Source organism: Hyposmocoma kahamanoa, unplaced genomic scaffold, assembly GCF_003589595.1.
Source record: "Hyposmocoma kahamanoa isolate Upper Pololo Valley unplaced genomic scaffold, ASM358959v1 160, whole genome shotgun sequence".
Classification (NCBI taxonomy): Eukaryota; Metazoa; Arthropoda; class Insecta; order Lepidoptera; family Cosmopterigidae; genus Hyposmocoma; species Hyposmocoma kahamanoa.
In genome coordinates this window covers 2871286-2898544 of record NW_020653575.1, presented here as the reverse complement: position 1 = coordinate 2898544, position 27259 = coordinate 2871286, and the positions used below count along the sequence as shown (strand labels likewise).

Genomic DNA, 27259 nt, shown 5'->3' with positions numbered 1-27259 from the left:
AGGGTGGAGCCGCCAAAGCCAAAGTAGTGACGATCAGGAGCTCGACGACTCGTAAAATCAAAGACGATTTTAGTTAACTGTGTTATATTTAAATAGGTGACTGGTTAGTTACAGGAGTAGTGCCGTTAAATCGATACAGTGATAGTTTCTGAAGGGGTACAGTTTAAAAAGTGAACGGTCCTTTTGACCTTTTTAGTTACGCACAAAATTCGTTACAAATGTAGTAGGGATGAAAAAGACATATGTGGTACTCGATTGGTTCAAAATAGGCCCACGTAATGTGCCCTTGACGAGCAGCGTTTTGTTACTGCTTTGGAAATTATATTAAAATTACAAAATTTGTTGCGTTCGCAACACAGGGTGATGAACGCAGTGGCAGTGCCCCTCAAATCTTTGTGATTTTTTAATCCGTAAATGGGAGCCTTTAGGAATAGGAATCAAGACTTATTATGCTTCAAGACTTATTATGTATTATGCTTTGATTAGGAACTCTTCACGTCACTTGGTACTCTAAAAAAAATGTTTAAATATTCCGTTTCACCCAATACCGCTCAAGTTAGATAGGCAATAAAGCATTAAATTAAATATAATATTATACAACGTCACATACGTAGCGCCGATCCCAAACTAAGTATTTAAACAAATCGGAAACAACGACGGTATCTCAAACACTCAGACTCGAGGCAATATAGAAAAGTTGGTTTTTCTCTGCCGGGAATCGAACCCGGGACCTCAGAGATGGCGACATCATGAAAACCGGTGGGCAAGCCACTCAACCACGGAGGTCGTCCAAATTGGAACAAGATATAGCGTAAGAAACTAAAATGCCAAACAATGGAATATTTTTATCACATAAATTTTATCACAAACGTGTTTATAGACTTTGACATTTATTTATCGAGTTTGATAGTGGCGAGCCCCCTATTCGGGTAAACATGTCGTCAGCATTGGACCCAGTTGGAGATAAGTTATGATATAAATTCGTTTCGTATCGTTTTACTCCATGTCATGACCACGCCTCGAAATATAATGTCCAGCTGCATTTTAGCACCGTTAACTGATCTCATATGTCTTGGATGTTAGTTCGTCTTAGGATTTTGGAATTTGGAACACCATCCATAAGCATAGTATAAATAAACTTATAAACGTACTATACATCCCACTGCTGAGTATGGGTCTTCTCTAAGGAGATGGTTTAGGCCACGCTAGCTCAACGCGGGTTGAGGACTTTCTTAGATTTTAACACGAACCACCCAAATCTGTCCTTTCCTTTGGTGGATAAGGCTTATTAACCGTCATAACTACGAAAATAGGTTGCATTTAACAGCAATATTATAATTTCACAAGTTTTATACCGCCTTCCGAATTGCTAGAGGTAGTTTAAACATATGTCTTTCCTGCTTCAGTACACGACGCGTAACGGCGTTTGCGGACGTAGTGAGCAAATGCTTCTAAGTCATGTTATCTCTTTCTCACATATTCAAATTTAATACGTACGAAAGAGACAAAATATGAGCAGATGTGCTGTCAAAGCAGCGAGTCCTTGTCCTATGTCAATAATTACGGAACTTCGGAGGCATGCATATGTCAAAAGTGAAAAAAATGGTTGGACGGAGTATAATACGTATGTGAAGAACTGGTTGTAAACGCAGTTGCACTGAAGGGCATCTTGATAAGGCCTTCCCTGAATATTTGCATAATCGAAATGTTGATAGCGCAAATCGATATGAATATTATTCATACAAATAATACGATTTGGCTTAATGGTTAGCTAACGTATACGAGTACGTCCCGGATTCGATTGCCGGAAGGACCAATCTGAGCAAAAGAAAAAAATATATATTTTGAAAAAACCGACGAACAGACCTGATGCTTTTAACAAGCAATTCAATTCAAACAAAGCATAAAAATTTAAGATATCGAATTCAAACACCTGATACAAATATCCAGGAACTAATTAAATATAGGCCCTGGTTTGGTACCGTCGCGGGTTTGAGTTGTCAGGTCAAAAAATACAAACATATCTCGAAATTTTCATTCAATTGGTATTTTACAATATTTTTAATGATGTGACATTAGTGTTAATGATGTTTTTTATATCGAATGAACTAAATACAACACGATATACATACATACTATACGATACACATTTTACAAATAGCTTTAATTTCATTTGTAAAAAAAATTAATTTTGAAATAAAGCCAGTGTCCCTGCCGGCCGTCCCAAGCAAAAATGAACCGTATTAGTACGGGAAATATTTTAATTCGAACTGAGGTAGTATAGACTCTTAACGCAAACGTTAATTAAATTTTATTGAATTGATAATCAATTATTTTTTGTGATATTACTCCAACAGTTTGTTAAAATAATTAATATAATGATTGACAACTTTGACAACAAATTGAACAAATTGTCTTGAGGCCAACCTCAAAATTTGTTTAAAAAAAAATTACGATTGGCCATCTCTTCCGAGGTGTCCGGGTGTGATGACCATAAGACTATGGGTAAGTTGGCCAGTAATTATTTCTAGTTCTGTCTTTTACTTGGTGTTTTGTTTTTTTAAGTCTACTTTTTTCTTCATGTCGTCAAATTCTCAGTTTTCTTGAACCCAAAAGTGGCACACGACGCTTTGGAGCAGTCTTAATAGCTCTTAGGTTTTCGCGATTGTTACAATTATGAAATGAAACTACTTTTTTCATCGGATTCACATCGCGTATATTTGTTTTTTAAACAAACCAAAGTGTCGGGCCCTTTACAAGTATTGGGACATTTCCTAAGCATTAATAGCTGCTTTTAATGATTCTTCAGTGCAAGTCTCTCTCATTGCAGCTACCTTTCTAATATAAAAAATTAAAATAAATAAATTATTTTATTAATATTTTAGACCTTTGGTCACATGGCCATCTTACGCAGATTTTGATTGGCCATCTGTCCCAATATTCCGGGAGAGGTGGCCACACATAAAATTTAAACAAGAAAAAACATGACACGTAAAATTTTGAGTTTATAACAAAGAATTGGATGTGGACTAAGCGGTAAATACAAAAATAATCCATATTTTGACAAAATAACTTCATTATAGTGTAAAACATGAACCCTCCAAAAATTTTAGCATTACTCAAAACAATTAACTTTATTTTCTCAGCATATTCGAAGTACACTTGCACTTAGACACGATACGATGCAACCTGAGCAATAACTATCGCCATCTCGTTAGCGGATCATTGAAATATTGCGATTGGCCATCTGCCCCTTACGGCCATTTAACCCGGTTTTACCCTAATTGGTGTGGTCGTTTGGCATTTTATTATTATTATATCTTATCATGTGACGTACTTACTATCTATAACATCAATTTTGATGGCAGAGATGTTTATCTCTAATTGAATGTTTTTTTATTATATTGTGACTGAAATTGATAATGGTAATTTTCATTCACAAAATACGCAGTAGGTATTTTGAATAAATGTATCGAAATCATTGAACAAAATCATGTTTTTTAGTTATATTTACATCGGGAATTGAACCTAAGACCTGCTAACCGTTCCGGGTTAGTTAACTGTTAACATGACGGGATTGTTTCTTGGAGTAAGTCGAGAAGTTAGGTAACTCGTCACGTATTAATATCACGTGTTTAGTCCAATCGTACCGGGAGTTTCACATGAGAGCATGGCGTGAACCGGTTTGGCAAATAGCCGGACATACCAAGCCTTTTATATTTCTTGCTCTGGAGGCGATATTCAAGCAAAAGCTTGATATGCTGTTGACTGTACACAAGTCTAATCAAATTTTGAAAAAGGACTATCTATTAAATTTAATGCAATTTAGAAAACCTCTTCAAACATTTTTAAGTTTAGAAAAATTCCTTCGATTCGGCCGGATTTGAACCAACATCTCCTAGCAAACCGTGTCAGATGCTATGCCAACTTAGCCACGGAACTAACCAGCGGACCTCACGAATTTTTCTATGTGCATGTCGTCGGATTTTTACGTTTGGTTTTTAACGTACTTTTTGCCGTAGCGCCATCTGTGAGAAATCTTTCAAAGTATTTCTTTACCCAGTTAGGTACCTTTACAGCTACCAGCAGCTGGAGATATGTCATTTTAATGAAATCTTAAATCTTTTTTTTAAACAACCACATCAATTACTTGGTCTCATCCTAGCTCCTGTAGGGCTAGCAACGTCATGCGTGACAAGCGCGAGAGCGACAAAAGCGCGACATATTGCTATTCTCGCATAGAGGGTACTACCTAGAGCATCCCGACCAGAACTCTACATCTAAAGAGTGTTGTTCAACTTGCACCGGTCATATATAATAAAATTCCAGATCCAAACTGACCTGACCTTGGCGATGGGCAATACCGTGTCTTGCAGAACGTGTTGGGTGAGCATTGGCATTGGTCGGTAAATCTTTAGACAATCGCCGGACCGAAAGTTATACGGCAAACTTACCCTGGGTGGTGCACTCATCTTCAGATCCGAAAAGCGGCACGACGCCCTTGTCGACTTTGATGCCGGGGATGATGCCTCGCTTCTCCAACAGAGAGACTAGAGGTGAACCGTCGTCCGTCTTCTGGTACAGAGTCTCGTGGAACAAAATCACCCCGGAGATGTTCTCGGATAAGCTCTGAGAATAAAGGAGTTAGTTAGTTGGGGGACAGTCCAGTTGGTGATAAATCCAGAAAACCAAGAGATGAATGGATTACAAAAAAAAATTTTTAGTACCTTATTTTTGCAAAGGTGTCAAGAGTAGTGCAGGAAAAGAAAAGCTTATTAAGCACAATAGAGAACCGAAGGGGAAAGATGTTTAGGCGTCTGATATGTCACTACAACTTTATCAGAAGCAGCATAAGAGGGAAGATCGCAGAAAAGAGAGGCAGAGGATAAGGGAAAAAGTTAATATCGTGTCGTATCAGGAAATCAAAGTTAGAGCGCTAAACAGAAATGGTTGGAGATTACTCCACTGACAAAGAGTAACAAGTTTTTTGTTACCACTGGGAAAGAGTAAAAATATTTGTGTGTATAAAAACCTTGTTACTCTTTGTCAGTGGAGTAATCTCCAACCATTTGTCTCATTCCCTAGCGTTTATCGAAAGAAGTTCGATATAGCCTTGGTGGAAACAGAAATTACTTGACTTGTATTATATATAGAACGAACGAACGAGTATACGACTCGTCCAGCAAGTGCTTACTTCCAGGACCTTAACAATAATGTACTATTTATAATACTTAATCACAATTATGAGTACTGTTTGTCAGTGGAGTAATATCCAATCATTTGTGTCGTTGCCTAGCATTTATTGAAAAAAGTTCTTTGTAAACCTTGATGGAAACAGAAATAATTATAGAATTATATATAGAACGTATACTCGTCTAGCAATTGCTTACTTCCAAGACCTTGTCAATAATGTACGTACTATTTCTTATTCACAATTACTACGTAAGTGAGCACCATCCATGGTTCGAAATGTTAATTTTCTTTCACATGGTGCCACAGTGCTCTGCTCTTACGCATGCGTCAGAGCAATCAATGAAATGTCGCTTGCATTTCGAAGCGCACGAAGTCACGTTTAATTAAATGGCCAGTTTCGAAGAAAATACCTGTTTATTAACGACATTATAAAACAAGAAAGCATTGCAAGAAGGCAGTGACACATAAATGCTTATAATAAGAACAAAATCGATCTGCTTGCTAGGTTCACCAAACTTCACGTCCTGTTTTGTAATTAGATGTTTTGGTGTTTTCCAGTCCACAACACCGAATGGAACAGCCCCCATTGTTAGAGATATTATTATCTTTATTACTATAAATATAGAATATTTTTGGAATATATGGAGACGTAGACAGAGGTCAGTTGTTGGCGCTGTACTATTTCAGTATTCTAATTTGTGATTCAAGCGCAAGCGAGAGTTGATATTTAAAAGTGATAATAAGGCCCGTTTGCCTGATGAGTCGCCAGGGATGAATGGCCCTTACTTTGTCTCTATTTCTGGTGGAGTATAATATATACTCGAGTGACAAAAAGGCAACCTTTTTCCTAACTAGCTATCACTGGTAAATAGATGTCGCTTACTTACCGGGTCGGAGCTGAATAGGAGTTGACGGTACTTGCGACGGTTCTCCTCGGTGTTCTCGACTCCGATGTCCTGGAGACGCTTGCCCATGGTCCCTAAACAAACATACCAAATATTCTTTAAGATACATAGGTTAATTATACAAGTTCTGTTAAAAGGCCTTGACAAGTTCCGAGAGAATGTTGATTAAGATATAAATAACTTTTCTGTAAAATTTCTTGTTATACGTAATGGATTTTTGTGGATAGGGAATTGAAGTACAGTCAACAGCACATCAAGCTATAGTGCAACGAAACAAGATCCGTCAACGTGTAGATTGATATTCTGCCGTCTCATCTACAATATTATTTAAAATATAGACATATTTATTGTCATGTATGGTATTAAAAGGAGCCGATGGATTAAATTCAGATTAGCCTTATCAAGTTGCGTTTGATAGAGTTTTTAAGGTACAAGGGTAATAGGTACGTAACGTAGCAAAAGATAACTAAGTAGGTACGAAAGAAAATGACACATGACGTTATCAAGTTAATGAGTTGGACACGTCTAACGTCCGGTTAAGCACAGACTTAACTGCACAAAGTTGTCAAAATAATTTGAATAATGTCAGACCATTTAAAAAGTTTTAATTTATACGGGAAAAGCCGACCCTTGTTCGGTATACGGCATATTCTGGAATCGACAGATTTGGGGATTGGGCAGATACTTGGACTCGACAAAGAAGCTACACGGCAGAAAAACTACAGTCGTGCACAAAATATCTCAACATGTCCTTATTACACTGGCGATTTGCGAACGATGCGACAGCGCGGCGTGAATACCGCGAGCACGCAGCTACAACACTTTCCATCAGGTCAGATGGAATTAGTGGGTCAAATGCCTGTTTTTGCATAAAACAAAAAGATAACGTTACGGCGGCTTGACGATGAATTTGTCCTATACTGAATGAGTTGTCTACACAGGCGTGATGATGTTATGTAACAGACACATTCTTTCATATTTCCATGAGGGCGCAACGCCTCTTAAAGTACTACTACTTGTGTGTACTACTACTAGTACAGTAGTAAAAAACAAAAACAAAACTTTGTTTTAGTACTCTGTACTGTTTTGTTATTTGTTATACCAAGTGACGAGACGAACAAGTCGTACGCCTGATGATAAGCGACACGCCTATCCATAACAGTTGCAGTGCACTGCTACTGCGCCCGTCACTCTGAGTCATTACTTGACAAGTCCCACGTGCCTGTAATTTCATCAGCACGCTTACCCTTTCAAACCGAAACGCAGCAATGCTCACGTAGTGCAGCAATGCTGTTTGGCGGCAGAAATACGAGTAGTAAGGTGGCACTACTTCCACTTCCACACGGAGCTCCACTGCTTCTAGCTTATACTAAGTCAAAGTTTGGCAAAACTTGCTTAGCTCGCCATTTTAGCTTAGTCTATGTCAAAGTTAGTTTTATAAACGACAGCCTCTGTGTTTAGGCACTGTCCAAAGTCATTAGCAATGGTCGGAAAATGTTGCTCCACATATATAGACATAGCTACAAGGAGCTACATAGAGTGTTAAATCCACCAATTAACGAATTGCTTTTTCGAATTCCGGATTTCAGGAAATGGTTTCGCTACGTTATAAGACAAAACGATTGACTTAGGAAATCGAAGTTGGATTTTAAAGTAATTCAAATGGTGCCATGTAAAAAAATGCAGTAAATAACTGACCTTTTACCAAAGCAGAGAATACAAAAGTAACGAGAATGGTCCTAGTTCTAGATACCACACCGCAGCTAAGTCTATACAGGTATCTACATATTATGTTGTCATGTGAAGAAACGAAATAAGTAAAATCATAGGAAATGAAACTATTTTTCCGGATTTAAATCGCGTATATTTGTTTTTTCAAACAAACTTCATTGAATGTGTAGGTTTATCCATGACATGCTCGCAAACCTACACATTCAATGAAGTTTGACAAACCCCAGGTCCTTGCAAAAGAAGTCCGTTATCTACCCAGGATGCTGCGAGAGGCCATTGAAATTAAAAAACATCCTAATTTCAACAGGGAAGATGGTTTCTCCGTACCACCAGTTTGGGATCCAGTATTTCCTCTAATGAAAAATCCCAAACAGACATAAGACTGCAGTACTAATTAATATGTTTTAGTTTATTCTAATTTCTATTAATAATTAATAATAAATTAAACTTAATAAAAATTCATTCAATAAAATAATTTGTAAAACTTAATGTTGCGTAAATTGGAATGTTTTCTTTGTAAAATTAAAAATAAGGTATTTAATTAATAACTATTGTAACTATAGTGAAAAAATAGGGTGGTTTGCATTAATATTAGACATAACTGGTTGAAGACTGTACCACCTCAGTCAACCGTGACCATGGGACCTGTAAAGGGCCCGAAACGTCGGTTTGTTTGAAAAAACAAATATACGCGATTTAAATCCGGAAAAATAGTTTCATTTCCTATGTGTAACAATCGCGAAAACCTAAGAACTCGATAAGCAAAATCATTTATATATACTGTACTCTAGCCAAATTCGATGTAGAATAAATGTCAACAAACAAAAACATATGATTTTTAGGGTTTTCATCAATATTTTTCAATATTTTCCTATGAAATTCAACTAGATTATGGATAACACTAAATGTTGAAGCCATGTTTATAACGAATATTACTCAACAGAAGTTTCAAATCACCTAAAAGTGACCAGTAATTAAATATTTGTAAAACTGTGTCATCCCTAGTGACTTTTTGATTTGAAGGGAGAGATTGCAAACGTTCGAGTTCTGGTGGTAATTCAAGTTCAGAATCGGAAACAGATGCTGGATTATATAATAATATAATAAATTAATATCAAATAAAACCTTACAATTTTGTTTCTTTTCATCTACCATTACCTACCATCTAGCTAATATAATAAATATGAATAGGATGCAAAAAACAAAAAAAACTTTTTTATTCTAAATCATATGTATCAATAGATATTTTGTAAACTTTATAATAATTGGCGAAGTAATTATTACTTCTATATAACCCAATTACCTACTTACCTATTTAAATTCCAATTAATGGAGCAGGCCGTGGGCAGATCAAGCCTTTATAATGACTATGACAATTGAAAAAAAAAATTCGTTTTCTATGCCATCATTACTTGCCTTGTTTCGTTATTAAATTTCGAATTTGGCCAGAGTATAAATTGGATTATATGCTTATTTATCAGTAAATAATTTAAAGTAGATAACTCACCTACGGATTCATCGGCGGCGAGGATGCCTTTTCCGGGAGCCACAATGGCGTTCGCAATCTTGCGCAACTCCTCTTGCAGCTCGGGAGTGGGGTATTGGAAGTAAGTGCTCATGGTGGCTGTAGGCAAACATTTTTTTTCATTAATTTTCATAAAACGGTTGACACAAATTGGGCGAACAAACAGAACTGAAATATACAGGGTTATTTGTAAAATATTAACAACCTCTCAGGACCATAACATCATAAACAACAACTTTTATTCCATGACTTTCAATCATTATAATTTCATTACTTACATTATTTGCTTTACATTTTACACTTTTACTTGATACATATAGTACTGCTATTACAATAGTGTCGTAAATCAAAAATACGTGAAATTTAAGATTATACCATTGCTAAACGTAAAATTTGATTCTCTGCACGTTAATAAAACCGTCATTAGAATATTGTAAGAAATAATTAAAACTTAACTCTAAATGAGATAAACTTTATGTGAGCTAGTTCTGGGTAAAACAGTCCTTACTCAAAAATATGAAATTATTTTATACCTTTTATTTTCAAATATACTTGGAAAGTATGAAATTGTTTAGATGTTTGTAATAAACTTTATTTTATACATAAATTTTAATAATCTTGCCTTGGAAGTGAATAATCATTTTTCACCGATTCTGAATAAATACACTTTTTGAGTTAATGCACTATAGTATCGACAATGTGATATGTATACATATAGTTTTAGAGTTAGGTATATGTATTTGCGTGTGATGCACTTTGGTGGCATGGGTACTGGGCTGCTATCGCTCATCTTATGCTACTGGTAGAAAATCAGCACAGTTTGACTTCTCTCGGTCTGCAGTATTTATGCTGAATCAGGGCAGATTTCAGCACAAACTGTAGTCATAGGTACATCAAACTTTAGTTTTAGTTTTCACAGTATTTGTTTGTTTTCCTCACAGTATTTGTTCTTCTCGTAGTCCCTGTTTTATATATCGCACTGCTACTACAATAGTGTTGTAACTCAAAATATGTGAAATTTAATATTATATCATTAATGAACGTAAAACTTGATTCTGTACTGGTAAAAAAAAACCTTTGTTAGAATATTGTAATAAACAATCAAAAGATATCTACTTAACTCAAAAGGAGACGCACTTTATGTGTTTATGTGTTATATGTTATGTGTAAGTTCTAGCCAAAATAATCCTTATTCAAAAAAATTACATCATTTTTTCCATTTTATTTTTAAATATATTTGAGAAATTGTTTAAGTCTAATAATAAACCATAACATATAAATTTTAATGATTTTTTTGCGGGAAGTGAGTAATTAGTTTTTCATCGATTCTGAGAAAGTCCTCTTTTTGAGTTAATACACTATTTTTATTAACAGTGCGATATGTAAATGTGTATTAAATTAATATATATGTTCTATGTGCTTTTATTTTATACTTTGTGATGTTTGTAAATGTTTTGTTTCTGTTTGCATTTGTGCTGAATAAACGTGTTATCTATCTATCTAATTCATCGCAAATGACTATCATAAATAAATAAAAATATTAAAATAGAAAACACTAAACGGCGATAGCTCTATGTAAAACGATGGAGTGCGGGTGGGGCTCGTCGGGGAGGACGTTTGAACTTACTGCCTCAGTACCAGATACAGTTCCGAAAGGTGTCAGATACAACAACAAAAATTTTCAAATAGTACGAAAAAAATTTAAGCTCATTTTTGCAAAATTTATTGTTTTGTAAAAACTCATGGAACAAAAGAGTTATTGTTTATGATGTTAGTAATATGGTCCTGTGAGGTCGTTAGTATTTGAAAAATAACCTTGTGCAAATAAAAATTACAACTTATATATTATTATATTATACTATATGTACAATGAAAGAGATTCGGTATGAATTTTTTTATAGAAAATCAAATTGCAGCTACAAATCTTTTCATGTTTACATATTTTTTTTTTACCTTTTTATAAAAAATTCAGTTTTATTACATATTTTATATTTTTATGGCTTTTTTCCATACAAAAGTATTGTGTAAATTGTTCAATAAACTGTAATATTACATTTTGAATGGTCTCGCTTAGTCTACACAAGATCAAATAGGGTTATAATAATATTGCACTAATGTGTAATTTATTGTGCTACATAAATAAAAATAAAGAATAACAGTCTTGCTTCAATGCTCCTATACAGTGTCAATTCGTTTAAAGAAGCACTAAATATCCTCACGAGGCATCTGGCTGCAAACCAATGGTCTTAATTACTTGAATGGTCCAATTAACACCTACAACGCTAGACACTGTACAGAGAATCTGGCACTGGGCTGGAATGCCATCAAAATACGGACCAGGAAATAAATTAGCATTTGTCTACAACGAGTTGGAGATGAGATGAGATGTTATTAGTATCCTTCTAGTTAAATGAAAAAAATCTCAACCTTAAGACAGAGCATATACTTTAGATTCTAATATTAAGCGGACGAGACTAATCTGCATCCTCTTCAGCCAATCATGACCTATAATGGGCACATGACACTGGGCAAGCACATGCTCCAATGAGAGCTGTCTAAAACACTCGAGGCGAGGAAAATCTTCAAAAATTTGGTTGCAATTAATACTGTTTATAAATCATAATATTATGTTGCAGAGGCTCTCAGTGGAGTAACCCCAATAATATCAAAAAGTACTTAAAATTATCAAGAAAAAATAAACATTCATTGAGATAACAAAGGAAGACAATTACTGTACATAATTACTTAATTGCACCAATCTTACTTGTATACGGATGTTTAACAATCCATTGTAAATAAAACTTGATACTTTTGTAGATAGACAAGATTTCATGGAATACCTTTAGTTAACATGCAAACTAAACTGAATAAATACTATGATGGCGACCATTTCAACCCTCGCTCAGGACAAGCTCGCTAAAGGACAATTTGATTTTGACAGATTTGTGATTCGGCACATTCGCTACTCAACAGACTCGTGATTTGGACAGATTCTTGGATTGAATACATTAGCTAAGCATTTCGGATCCATTATGTCATTTAATCTGCAGAGTTCCTTTTTCATATTATGCAAACAGCTTAATCTAATTTTTTTGTTTTAAATTTTTTTTATGTACATTCTTATGTAGTGGCATTGCAACCACATTTTCTATTCTATTTTAAACAGGGGCTCTATATCGTCATTGCATCTAAGGAGATACTATATATATATCATTTGATCTCCAGAGGTCTTATTTCTCAATCTGCAGAAGTCCCATTTCTTCAAATAACTGCAAAGGTCCGTCCTATTTTATCATTAAATTTGACCTTATAATACTTGTTGTTGTATTTTATCTGTTACATTTCGTCAAATTAGTTACAGAACACAAAGTTCTAAATAAATTATCTTAACAACTTCCCGGTACACATATACAACAAGTTAAAATTTATTAAACTGGATATTACAATACTAATTACATTATCATTATATTTTAAAGACTCTGTTTTGTTAATCACAAATGAAAAAAGAAAGGAGTTATAAGTTTGACATCTCTGTCTGTGATATTGTAGCTCCCAACCAGTTTTTATTACAAGGCTAATTTAACTATATGTATTTGATGAACATTTATTTCAAAATTATTAGTTCTTTTTTCCCAGTTATAGTGATTTCAGTCACAAAATGAATATTTATTACATTTTCATGATGAACTTGAAATTTGGTATACTATACAAGTCCGATGATACTGTAATATTTGGTAATTCAAAATCAAATCATCCTTCATTTCATAGGTAAGCAAATTACACCAGAAATTGAACCCATTATACTAAGTATCATGGCACCAAACTGCAAATGGGGCACGTGAGTTACCCTTTAAGGTGGAAGCTATGTCCGGACATTGTCACAGGACACTGCGACTGGTATCTCCGGCACTAGCCCTAGAGAGCTATAGGCGTGGTAGGCCCAGAGAGCTAGCATTGATTATTGAAAACTCGAGAGACGTCGTTTTTCGGCGTGTCTTACAGCTCCGCCACCAATGAGATCTGGTAGCGGACTTAAAGTTGACGGCTTAGCAATGGCAATCACTAGATGTGCAATGCGCAATGGGAAGTGAGCATGCCTACATATATACTATGCCTAGTTCCCGTACATATCTGGAAAATAGGGAGGGTACTGGTTCACCCGAGGCGCAGCCTCTCGAGAACAGGATAAAGTCAAGTAACAGAGGTCTGTGACAACCCTGTACGCTGGCTGATCTGGGGTCAGAACCTGCACTCATGCACTCATAAGGTTCCTGTGCACGTGCAGGTTATATAGCCCTTCCCGTATACCCTAAGGGTTGGTAGGGAGGGTAACTATAATCAAAACTAATGTAGAAAAATATGAGGCTGTACCAAACTCTACTGCCTACAAATTCCCCTCAGAAGAATGAGCAAGAAATTCCTGGAGTCCCTCTTTTTAAATATACATTTATTAAATATTTACAATATTTCAAACATCTTAGATCAAGACTACATGCAACAGTTAAATGATACACTACCATGTACTTTTGTCATCCAAGTATGCAGGAGCTGTACCTTTAACACTTTACCTTTGTGTACCTTTAATACAAAGTTTTTGTTCCATTATAATTTTAAATTTGGTAAAACACTATGTTTTGAATATGTCCCAGATTCTTATTACAGAAGTGTATAACATCGATCTTAAAAATGAATTTGTCACTTTGTGAAAATGACTGACAAGAACAGCAACTTTTATTCCTCATATTTACTGTTACTATTTTGTCATAAAAAAAGCTATTATTTTCATAACAAATGTTTATCGGATACTAATAAGACTGTGTGTGTAAACTACGTAAGGGTTTCAATTCTTGTACATTCTAAATATAAAACCGAGAATACTACATACCCTTTGTGACAAACCCGGGCCACCATCCTGATTCTGGAGGTCCCTTCTTCTTCTTTCCCTTTTTCTTTGCCCCCATTTTGATATATTATTTTGTTTAATTGTATACAAAAAGGTATTATAAAATGTTACACTTAAAAATTAGAAGGAAAATCTTACACTCGACATTTTATTTTATTTTTTTGTAAAAATCTCGTCTATCAAAAGTAAACTCACCAAATAAATAAACCCCTTGTCAGCTGTTTTCTTTTTATTTTTGAAAAATATTCGAATTTCGAATCTCCGAATCCAACACTTTCACTTTGACGTTTCGCACTTTGATTGACAGTTTAGTGACGTATGACACATGTACCGATTATTTTACATCAAGAATCGATAAATTATAATTAGTGTACCGATGATGAGTGATACCGTTCACTCACTACTGATTTTGTGGCATTTGACAGTACTAAAACCACATAAAAACTGTGACAAATAAGCCTGACAATGTATATTTTAAATATATAATAAAAATTTGTCTTGCTTTACTAAGTAAATTGAAAGTTTTGTTTTCTATAAATTATTTACAGGTTTATTTACAGGCAGGAGATTTAATACAGGTCTAGATGCCAAATTAAGAAATAAGTGATAAACATACGTGGTCCACCACCGAACGCGAACCCTATTTGTTGTGGTTTCTTCTTCCCTTTCTTCTTAGCACCCATTTTGATTTATTTTGTAAGTTTAAAAAGGCATAAAAGTTTCACTTATAAACTAAAAGAAAAATCTTATACTCGACATTTTTTTTGTTATTGTAAAAAATCGTGGTCTATCAAAATAAACTCACCTGAAGAAACTAGTCCCTTGCTCATTTATTTCTTTTATTTTTATGAAAAATTCGAGATTCGAAACTACCAGGGTATCCGTCATCGAGGCGTTTTGTGCAAAGAGAATGTAAATATTTTGATCTAAGCTTTAGGTATGTAGGATGTTGTATTTAATCGATGTCGATAAAATTCTCTAAGAATAAATTCTTAAAATTACTTTATTATAAGAAAAGTACAAATTATTTTAAGACAGCACATATTCGTTTATAAAATAATTTAACTTATTACAGAATCGCTGGTTAATTATTTTGTCTAACCGAAATGTATTGTTGGATAATTAGTAAATAGGTCACAATTCATAACTAAGTGAATTTTATAAATGACTTATCCAATACAATCGCCATTTTCTCATTATGTTCAGTCATCCATCGTATAGTATGTAGTTGGTAAATGTAATTGATACAGTAAAATACAACATTTACTCTAAGATGCATTCCAACTAACTGTTATATAATTGAATGTCATGAATTTTAATTAAATGAAATTGAATTAAAATTAAATTAATGATTTTATTCTTTGGTAACAATTGCTTTTACCTTTTACCTCGGTTTAAATGAATGTTTTGCAAAATTAATTTACTCATCAAGTGATATTGAACATAGAATAGGTAAAAAAAATTTTGATTATTTTTAATCAAGGACAAAACCATAAAGCGGACATCTTCACTTTCGCTAGAAGGTGACCTTGAAAGGTCATTGTAAATGTGGCTTCGCGTGGAATTAATATAACGTGATCAACAAAATTTCATTAAGAACAATCAATTTGGATTAAATTCAACAATTAGAAGAACGCTCCTTAAAAGTAACCTATGAAGTTCAGATTATTGATCGGGTGGTGAGCTTTATTTTTAAAAATATAACTAAAAATGGATATTTAAATACAATATAATAATGCACATAAACTATAAGGAGTTTAAAAATAACTTCTGTTTTTATGAATATGAAGAAGTATTAACATGATGAAACCGTAAACAATTATTCAGAAAAATGTAATAGGCAATTAAGTTATGAAACAGGTAAATATTTAAAATTTATAAAAAAATCTATTTTATCAACCTTACACAATGTGCATACACACAAAATCAATACGATAGTTTTAAATATTCGACATAATCAACAACCTATTGCATAAAGTGTACATAACCTTTTCGAACAAGAAACTAACCTAGTGAATGTATTTTAAGTTTTCTTAACATAGCAAACTTAACATAATGCATATATAGAAAAAAGTGGCCACTTACTTTTTAATTTGGAGAATTACAGAAAAACACTGACACTGCCGAACCGCTAGTTAGTACTGTCAAAAGTAGAGGATAGGACGTATACAAAGGTCATTTGAAGGTCTGCTTTGATGATAACGTGACATTACATACGTAGAAGGCAGCGCTCGAGCTGCCATCTAGTTTTATGCTACTGAAGCTTGGAAGACAGCCACTTGTACGACAACCGGCGCCCGATACGACGTTACTTCATTCGGTATTCTTAGGCTGGTAAATGGTAACAAGTAATAACTACAGATGGCGCAATATACCCTGTATTTATTTTTATTATCATTTTTTGTGAAGTCGACATTTCACATGGCTGTTCGTATTTGCTATTGGGGTGCTTGATGTACCTATGTACTTGAAAAACATGCAGATACTGACAAATATGATCGTTTACACATGGAGCCGAATAAGGAGTTAAAAATAATCAATAAGACCATAGTATTGACAGTTTACTTGCGAATTTGCCTTTTTGCCCCTTTGTTGTGCGTTGAGAAACCGACAAGTGCGCGATAACGCGTTTGCTGTTTATTATTATGTAGAGTCAAACAGGGCAAATTTTTTGTCACACGTTTTATCTATACATGGTGATTGTTTGCTAAGTATATCAAATACTTAAACACAAATTGTCATGTGAAGTGTAGAAGTAACAAAATCTTTCTAGATTTATTTTCGTTACAAATACAAATATCGATAACGTGTTTCAGAAACTAGTACAACCCTGTTTAATTTAGTTATTGACAAATAGGTTTTTTTTATATGACATTTATTTCAAACGAATTGACGAAGAGGTATTTTGTCGAAGAGATTTAAGTTTATTAATTCTATTCCAACCTTACACAATGTTGGCAATGGTTAAATTGGCACGTCATTAGAACGTGCCATTTACCAAAAAGATTTTATTAAAACTTAAAATAATTCCGTTTGATGAAGTGGCAAAAAACAAGTTATATCATGGGTCACCATAATGATACCATTAGGAAACTCGCGTGATTCTTGAACACAAAAGGTTATCAGAATTCACCATACAGCATGATTCATTTAAATACTTAAAATTAAAACGAAATTTTATATAAATGTCTTTGATAACCAGAGTAGGTACCTACTGCACTATCTGCAACTCTCTTTCTGCTGCATATCAATGATATATGTCAATTCCAGGTACCTTTGCGTGTGCTGATGACAGCACGGTTGTAGATAAGTGGAGAGGAAATCCAGTCTTGTCGGTTCATGGTTAGCCGTTTGTATTTGACACCCAAGGTAGTCTCTGATTGGGGCAATGCCAATCTTGGCAAATTTAACTCTACCAAAACGCAGGCGTGTCTATTCTCCACAATACGGAGTCCCTTCGAGCTGACTCCGACTTTTCGTGATATATCCATACCGATAGCCGACTGTCTCCAACTACTTGGAATGGACCTGACGTTCAATTTGAACTTCGGCAGATACATTGAATCCATGGCCAAAAAATGCAGCAAGGAAGCTTGGCATCCTTTCCAGGGTGAGGCGTTATTTTAGGTACACCGGGAACCCCCGAATGGTAGCCGTGGTCGATTTCATCCCACGGTGAAGCTGGAGCCAGACTGGCACGAGGAGGAGGGCGTACCGCGCGGTCTCGTCTTGATCTAGGCCGAGGGGGTCGACACGGACGCATGAGGGGAGGAGGGTCGCGGGGGAAGAGACGTGTCGATGTGTCGTTGCCGCTCGTCGTATCCTCCGCAGCCATTGCAGATCCTGGCGGGGCTGCACCGCTTAGGGTGCAGATACAGTGGCGGTGGGGCCGCGGGGGAAGAGACGTGTCGGTGTGCCGTTGCCGCTCGTCCTGTCCTCCGCGGTCGAATTTGGGCGAATGGCCCGTGCGGTGGGCGCTCCAAAGGACTCTACGGAGAGTCCACGTGGATGCGCGTAGGGTGTTGTGGCGGAGCCTACCGACAGCACCGCCGCGGAGGCTGGGGGAGCATCCTCTCAACTTCACAGTTGAGGGGACGTGGTCCTGGCCCCATGGCCCCTGAGTAGCGGACTCGGGGGAGTTCGCTGCCCAGCATGGAGGGGCCCGAGATGGAAGGCTCGTCTGGTGTTCGGCGAGCCTTACATTTGGAGTCGGGGGACCGTTGTTTCTCCCTTCTCGGGGTGGGGCTGCACTGGGCGCGGCCAGCCGCTTGTGGAGGCGCGGACGAACGATAGCGTACCCGTGCCTCTACCTGCAGCCTAGAGTTCAGAAATGAGATATCCTGCGGGGGCAGAGCCGGGGTGTAAGCAGATACCCTCGGGTAATAAAAAAAAGGTACACCGGGACAGTTGTTTCAAGTGTACCAAGCATATAAGTCCGTTCATGGATGGCTACCTTGGATTCAATTGACAAGCGTGTCAAGAGGCTTACAGGTGACTCGGAATTAGAAGAGGCGAAGCTGCAGAGCCTTGAACACCATATAGTTGCCTGCTTATAAGGGGGCATTCATTATCCTGCATTGCAGTCCGCCTAGCCGTATCCATCCTGCAATCCTGCAATGTGTCCTGCGAAACTCCATACAAGGGCCGTATAGGGGATAGTGTGTGAGCAGTCTCCTGTCTGGCGGCCATTTATTGGTAATCTACAGGTTATATCACGTAGAGTTTGCGATGGAATTACACGATTTAATTCCGTCTTCCCCTTTCCATCACCGGGGACTAGACGTAGGCTTGGGTTCCACCGCTATGTTGATGGATATACCACAGATTCGCACGAAGCGTTACGCTTCCACATTTATTAAGCGATAGGCTGTAATATATTCAAAGCGGGAGTGAATAGGCACTATTCAGGTGTGCGTGCTCCATCGTCGACCTCATCGTCACTTCGTCCATGAAAAAAATGAGTAAGTGTAGAATAGACGAACTGTTTACATTTACATAGTTTTGTCTGTTAACCGTTGTGGTTACACTAAATAGGTACCTACGTAGGTACTGCTCGAATAAGTTGCATTTTTTGAATCTACAATTTCCGAAGTCTGCTAACTTGCCACTTTGAACTTAATTTTAAGATCCTATTTGTGCAAATAATAGGTACTAGGTTTTGGTAAATAACCGTCTATTTTAAATTTGTTCTAAGCAATTGGCTATCTTTTTTTGTTATAAATGATCAATGTTTTCGTGTGAAGTATGTTTTTTAAACGCACACACTCAACATAACCCTGCACTAGGGAAACCCTGTGTCTCGGGTGCCATGGACACACACATAGACAACCATAAATTTCACCCAAACTCACGGGAGAAATAAATGTAGGCCATACAAATATTTCTCCCGGCCCGTGAATCGAACCTGGGACCTTTGCGTGGCAGTCCGGCATGGTAACCGTTCGGCCTCAGAGGCAGTTGGACAGAAACTATTATTTAAAATGAAGTCTTAACTAAACATCAGACTTAGGTTTTAGGGGATTATAACAATGAAGATCGGGTGCTAATAAGGAGTGAATTATCGAGTTAGGTTAGATTAGGTTTTCGCGATTGTTACACATAGGAAATGAATTAATTGAAGCAATGTGAAGTATTACAAAACTTGTGTTGGATATTTGTGATTTTTAACCGACTTTAAAAAAGGAGGAGGTTCTCAATTCAACTGTATGTTCTTGTTTTTGTATGTAGGTATGTTATGCAATAACTCCGGTATTTGTGAACCGATTTTCATGATTCTTTTTTTGTTGGAAAGGGGGTACTTCCATAGTGGTTCCATTTCATATTGAAGAAAATCATCCACCTCTAAGGGTGGCTGTTCACGCATGTATATTCATTTTTATAAATAGCGCCTAAACTATAATTTAGGAGCAATTATTTTAATGGTTGATTTTGCTATTTCTCCAATACAAGGCGTTTTTCTCTCGATATACTTTGAGTAGTGAGAACCGATTTTTATTATCTCCAGTGTCAAGTCTTGTACAGTGGCGAACTAGGGGATATTTCAATAAAACTTAGCAAATAGACGTAATTCCACGTACTTTTGAGGTCGGTTTTTAGTACTCTGTACTGAGATTATTGAAATGTAACATTTATTACTATTTGTAACGATTCTTGTAATACAATATATTGTATATAATAATATAAAGTTTACAAGATAATAAATAAATCTAAATCTAAATCAATGTTTTAGTGTTTTTTTAAATACCTACCTGAAAAATTATAAGCCACGCTGCCGCGCGCCGCCGACTATTTTGTGACTGCACATCGTCCTCGCACATCCCTAATTGTGACTAGCCTGTGCGTGACCTTGATCTGTGGATTAATCTACTTTATACAAATACGCAATTTTAAAATTCAAATATCACCTTTTTTGATGCCTCTTTGAGTGTGGGCCTAAGGATGATTATGTCCAAGACGAAAGTTATGGCGAATGTCTCTCCAGCATCGCAAATCCTACTGTTATAATAGGAAATGAGAAGCTGGAGACAGTAGACCAGTATGTTTACCTTGGGCATATTCTATCCTTTCATAAAGAGCATCAGCAAAATGAAATCACAAAACGCATACAACTGGGATGGACTGCATTCGACAGCCTGGATGACATCTTAAATCGGTTGAAACTACACAGTGTTTGAAGACACGCTTATTTAACCAATGTGTCTTGCCCACTATCACTTACGGTGCCGAGACGTGGACGCCCACACAGAAGTCTGTGTACAGAATGAGAGCCGCACAAAGAGCCATAGAGCGAGTCATGCTCGGCATCAAAATAATAGATCGAGTTTCGAATTCTGAAATCCGTAGACGAACTAAAGTCCAGGACATAGGAGATCGGACAACGAGTTTCAAATGGAGCTGGTCGGAACACAGGTGGAGTAAGGCGATAACCGAATGGTGGCCAAGTACCTAATGGATATAGAAACGTATGACGTCCTGTAGCGAGATAGGTGGACGACATTGTCAAAGTTGCGGGCAGTAGATGGGTGAGATTAGCACAGGATCGTGGTGGATGGCACAAACTACGGGAGGCCTATACCGATGATGAAATATTACCTACATCATTAGATTGATGTGTTAACTATTAGTTACTCTGTGAAATGAACTCAAAAAAAATGTTTCAAACTATTAAAATATCTATTGATGCTTATGATAGTCATCCAAAAAGTGACAGTTTATACAGTCAAGAGCATATTATCAATCTTATTTGACCCACTGCCATGAAAACTGATTATGAAGATACATAGCCCAAGTCTATAAATGATAGAAGGATAAAATCGTTTTGCGAATTCATTGAACCTAAAGGGAATACTTTCGACCTTCCTCTTAAGCGCATGTAAACATATAAAGTTGAGTTTATATCTCGTGTCAATCTTGACCCATAGTTTCCCAAAGGGGCCCCTACCACTGGGCGCTGAAGAGTCCAAGAGGGGTTGGCATTGATGCTATCCAGGAGAGTGCTATCGCATTTAGAATAAAAAACTGAGTTATCTTTACAAACCACACTACTTAAATAATATATTCTTATTCTTCCTTGTGAATTTTCGTGTTAATTTAATATACAAAAAAATACGTGTTTTCAACAATTTTTTGTAGAGATGGGAGTTGATATTTTTTTATCTTTCCTTAGTTGGCGGTGAGCCAAGAAGTTTGGGACCCTATGCTGTAGGTACAACATGATGTACGGTGGAGTATGTATATCAATTCTATCTTATTAACATTGCAAGTGGGCTAACAGGCTTATCCGAAACCATCACAAGTTTGGATTATCTATCTTTTTCTTCAAGTACGTACGTACCAGCCTATTTAGGTGCCTACTATTATACTAATAATCAAAAAGAATAAGGCTGTCCACAACCTTGCATTTACAAGCCCTATGCTGATCATGTCATTTTGAAGATATAGTCATTATGATACCGACCATTACCGACCCGTCTCAACCACATAGGTTGTCACTTTTTCGAAGTGCTTTAAATTGCCTTAAATCGACGGAGTGTAGAAGATAAATGTAGCTATGAAATGCTTCAGTCTCATTATTTCAACATTTTTTCACTCACCATTTTACCCTCCAACATTATTTCATTCAACATTTAATGTAACATTTTATCATTCAACATTTTATTATCCAACATTTCGTCTCACTAATTCGTGTTGTAAAATAGACCTTCCCGTATCTTGTTATCAAATAGATTACTTATGTCATATTCATGTGTTGTTATTATACGTACATGTTTTGATAACTATGTTATGTAATATGTTATTAGATATGTAAAACAATAATAGTTAAAATCATTTACCACTGTGGCATTGCGGGAAACAGGTGAATACTTTACTAGAGAGTATTTTTTTATTATTATATCAAGTGACGGGACGAATAACTCGTGCGCCTTGTGGTAAGTAACACGTCTGCCAGTGCTCATAACATTAAAGTGCCACTCGGAGCTTTAAATCGAAGAGATCTGAGGGAGCTGCAACTGCGCCCGTCACCCTGAGACATAAGTTGACAAGTCCCATGTGCGTGTAATTTCACCAGCACCCTTACCCTTCAAAACCGGAACATAGTAATACTGACATTACTGCTTGGCGGCAGAAATTGGTAAGGTGGCAGTTCTATCCTGGACGAACTCTTTCACAAGGAGCTGTATTGCTACTAAATATATAGAGTATACACAATCATCAGGCGAAGCCGAAGGCGGCAAGCTAACCGGTGTAAATAGTAAGTCGTCTGACTACGGTAGTTTGCAGCCGAAGACGACCCAGCGACTGGGAGCATCGCCTTCGCCAGGCGAAGTAATTTGCCGAAGGTCGGCAGACGACTCAGTGTAAATGAGCCATGAGGCATAAGTTGACAATTATCCCATGTAACTGTAGCGAAACTACAGCAACCTTATTTTCCAAAACCGGAACTCAGTAATGCTTATATTACTGCTAAGTGACAGACATAGGTATGGTAGCTTGTTACGTATACCTACTTTTAAATAAATAGAAAGGGTCTCTACTTACCAGTATCGAAGGGTAAATATTTAAAAAGGTAACCTAACGTAGAAGGTACGCAACAAAATGCTAAAATGTAAAAAAATCGTACAATGCCCACTATTAAGTTACTTATTAATTTGCCGCGAAAGTGGCTCTAGTACTTTTAGTAGCACCTGACCTTAGCTATTTCTGCCGTCAAGCGGTACTGTGAGCATTATAGCATTTCGGTCTTGAAGGGTTAGGATGCTGGTGAAGTTACAGGCACATGGAACTTGTCAACTTATGTTTCAGGGTGACGGGCGCAATGGCAGTGACCTTCAGATCTTTGTGATTTATAGCTCAATTAAAACTCACTACCAGGGGCGTGACTTGTTCGTTCCGTCAATTTGTATCATAAAAAAAAGAATGGCAATCTATATAATAAAGTAATATAATATAATAAAGTCTGGAATGATGTCGGCCATTCTCACATTCGGTGTTCTCAGCCTAATTACCGTAGCCCTTGTTTTTTCTCGCTTATTATATCCAATAAAATTGAATTATGAATAACTTTAAGCTAAGCTATCAATATGTCTAAATGGCATTGGAAAAGACATAATCTCAGTACAGAGTACTAAAAAAACCGACCTCAAAAGTACGTGGAATTACGTCTATTTGCTAAGTTTTATTAAAATATCCCCTAGTTCGCCATTATACAGGACTTGACACTGGAGATATTAAAAATCGCACTACTCAAAGTATATTGAGAGAAAAACGCCTTGAATTGGAGAAATAGCAAAATCAACTATTAAAATAATTGCTCCTAAATTAAAGTTTAGGCGCTATTTATAAAAACGAATATTCATGCGTGAACAGCCACCCTTAGAGATGGATGATTTTCTTCAAAATGAAATGGGACCACTATGGAAGTACCCCGTTCCCAACAAAAAAAGAATCATGAAAATCGGTTCACAAATACCGGAGCTATCGCGTAACATGCAAAAAAAAAGAAAAAGGACCATACAGTCGAATTGAGAATCTCCTCCTTTTTTGAAGTCTGTATAACACAAATATTGTATGGCTTTCTTTATGAACTTTCTAATTACCGTATCCATGGCTACGGTAATTAGATCTAATTACCGTTTTCATAAAATGTTTGTTTCTTAATAACTCGAAAACCATTGTCTATTCTAATGCCATTTAGATATATTGATAGTTAAGCTTAAAGTTGTAAATTTTTCTAATGTTATTGGGCATATTAAGCGAGAGAAAGACAATGGCTACGGTAATTATACTGAGGACACCGAATGTGAGAATGGCCGATGTGACTGTGTTACTTCTTTATTAATATGACATAATGTGTGAAAATCGGGAAAGTTTGAATCAAAGTCAATAACAGTTATTTGATATGCATGTTTGACGCGAGTACTTGTGTTGAAGCCTGAGCAAGCGAAGGGTTCTTAGATTAAACCACGAGCGAAGAGTGTGGTTTAAAAATAGAATCCTGAGCGTAGCGAGGATTTCAAGCTGCCGCCGAGCGAAACACAACTTTTCACCTCACTATAGCGAGGAAAAAGGTAGATGAGAGAAAAACAGTTGAACTGTAATAAATCAGTTTACGAATTAAAATTATTTAATAAACAAAATTAGTTATCGTTGTCAATTTAATGTCAATAATAATAAGAATAAAATATACCAACGGATCGAGTTCTTAGGTTTTCTCGATTGGTATACATAACATGTTATAACTGGTTGAAGACTGTACCACCTCAGTCAACCGTGACAATGAAACATGTAAAGGGCCCGAAACGTCGGTTTGTTTGAAAAAACAAATATACGCGATTTAAATCCGGAAAAATAGTTTTATTTCCTATATACCAACGAACTTATATTACATAAGTAATGTACGACAAATCGCGTAGTTGAACGTGTCATTATCACCATCGACAAAGTTAGGCGCACCATAGTCCATCGTCCATCGCAGATTTGTAATAAGAAAGAAAGCCGTTCCCAGCTAGTGAGGTGAAGACGATTTTTCAGTTCTCATGCTCTAAAAGTACGTCAATATAGCCAGCCTTAGGTAGCGGGAGTAAAATGCATCATGTAATCACTATGGAGTAAAAAGTACTTAGTATTTTAGACAAACTCAAACACCCACTTGCTCTAGTTTGTGCCAAAAGGTAAAAAAGGTTCAATAAGTGTAACAATATAATTATAACTCAAACAACACTTACAAATAATCACAAAAAAATGCATTACAATTTAACATTATAATAATTCATCAAAGTAAACAAACCTACAGTTTCACTACAGATATCTCTGCGCTGCGAAATTCAATAAAAAAACTGCTTGTGTGTGGAGCGTTTTCATTACATATTGCGGTGCGTTCCACGATCGGATTGGGACGTGCTCCACTACACATAAGAATTAATATAATAATTTGCGATCCGGGCGGTAATAGCCGCTGCGCGTAATTGACTAGGAGTTCTCAGCAACTCATAGCCAATGAACTGCTGGCGTTCATCCAACACGCCATCGACACTATGGACGAGGTCAGCATCGTGAAGATCTGTAAGTCAAACTTCAAAGAAGCTTTTTCGCACGCTCGGGAAGGCCGAGCAGATGCCATCTCGCCGGAGGGATGGAGAAGCGAAGAGTCTCCAGGACATTATCCAGACGACGTGTCTGGTTTCGTGGCGAAGGAGCTGCACAAGCTGCCCCCTGCCACGTTCGACCATGTCGACATCACCAGGCTACTGTAGGATCACGTCCCTAGAAGCAAGCCTGGTTGAAGTTCGGTGTAAATTGGAGACCTCCGATAATACCATCAGTGAGTTACGTGCCCAAGTTGTCTGAGTAGTGCAGCTTCTGTAAGTAGGTCACCCGAGGTCTGCAATGTGAATACTTGTCCCGGGGCGCTAAGCTCATCTATCCACAGTTCTGAGTCGGCTCATATGGATGTGTCACCGACCGCTGCCGCTCTCACCGAGGACGTTTCCTCACGCCCCGCCCCTCGTTTTTCCGTCCCGGCGGAGACGTTCCTCGTAAGCACGTTGACCCCTCGACTTGATTACGCTGCTGTTGCCGCTGCTACCCAACCCCTTGCTCCACAACCACAACCCAGGCAAACGACGGAGGGGAAGAAGAAAAAACGGAAACTCATCTCTGGAGCTGTGTCATCAGTACCACCGAGCGGAGTAGACCAGTGCGACGAGGACGGCTTCATAAAATTAGAAAAGAAAAAGAAGTAGACTAGCCGTCAACTTAGTGGCACCGCCCCGACTGGCCCCAACCATCTATTGCGTCCAGCGGAACCGACGACGTTGTTATACGTATCACGACTTCATTACTCCACAAAGTCTGCGGATATTGTGGAATTCATACGGGTGAAAGCCAAAGCTGCCCTGAGGGTCGAGCAGTTGGAGTCCCGCCACAAGGTGAATTTTAATTAATTTGTGGCGAGAGTACCAATTCAACATCAGAATTTTTGTACTTGGTCTATCAACGACTTTTTAGTCGTAGCGCCATCTATGAGAAATCTATTACAGATTTATCACCCAGTTAGTAACTTTACAGCTACCAGTCCTGGCGAGAGATGTCGCTATTCACTGTATTAATTAAAGTTTTATTGAATTGATATTCAATTATTTTTTATGAAATTACTCCACTAGTTTGTTATAATTATTAATACAAAGATCGAACACTCAGAAAAAACACTCAGAAAAAATTCCTCAGAAAAAACTCAGCAAAATTTTGGCTCGTGTCTAGTTGGAACGTTACGCAATTTATCATAAAGTTCATTATGCAATGTATAATATCATTACAAAAATTCGCTTCCATTCCGTTCCGCCGCAATATAAATTGAGCCGTAGTCTCTCGATAAGCAATATACTAAATTACACCTATCGGTTAGTCGAGAAATGAAACTACTTTTTTGGATCTAAAGTTTGGAAAAACAAAGAAAGCTAATCTTTGTTTTTCCAAACTAACTTTTCGGGTTCTCGTAAGGAC

At 36.9% G+C, this 27259-nt stretch overlaps 1 protein-coding gene across 1 annotated transcript in view; it reads right to left on the bottom strand.

Moving 5' to 3' along the window:
• Nucleotides 1-14269, bottom strand: part of LOC113225438 (fructose-bisphosphate aldolase) — a 28684-nt gene extending 14415 nt beyond the window's left edge. The window contains exons 1-4 of the mRNA XM_026457749.1: nt 14240-14269; nt 9337-9453; nt 6081-6172; nt 4455-4629 (exon numbers count right to left, since the gene is read on the bottom strand). Of these exons, the coding sequence (XP_026313534.1) occupies nt 4455-4629; nt 6081-6172; nt 9337-9448 (379 nt within the window). The 5' untranslated portion in view covers nt 9449-9453; nt 14240-14269. The remainder of the gene's footprint in view (nt 1-4454; nt 4630-6080; nt 6173-9336; nt 9454-14239) is intronic.
• Between the last annotated feature and the right edge of the window lie 12990 nt (nt 14270-27259).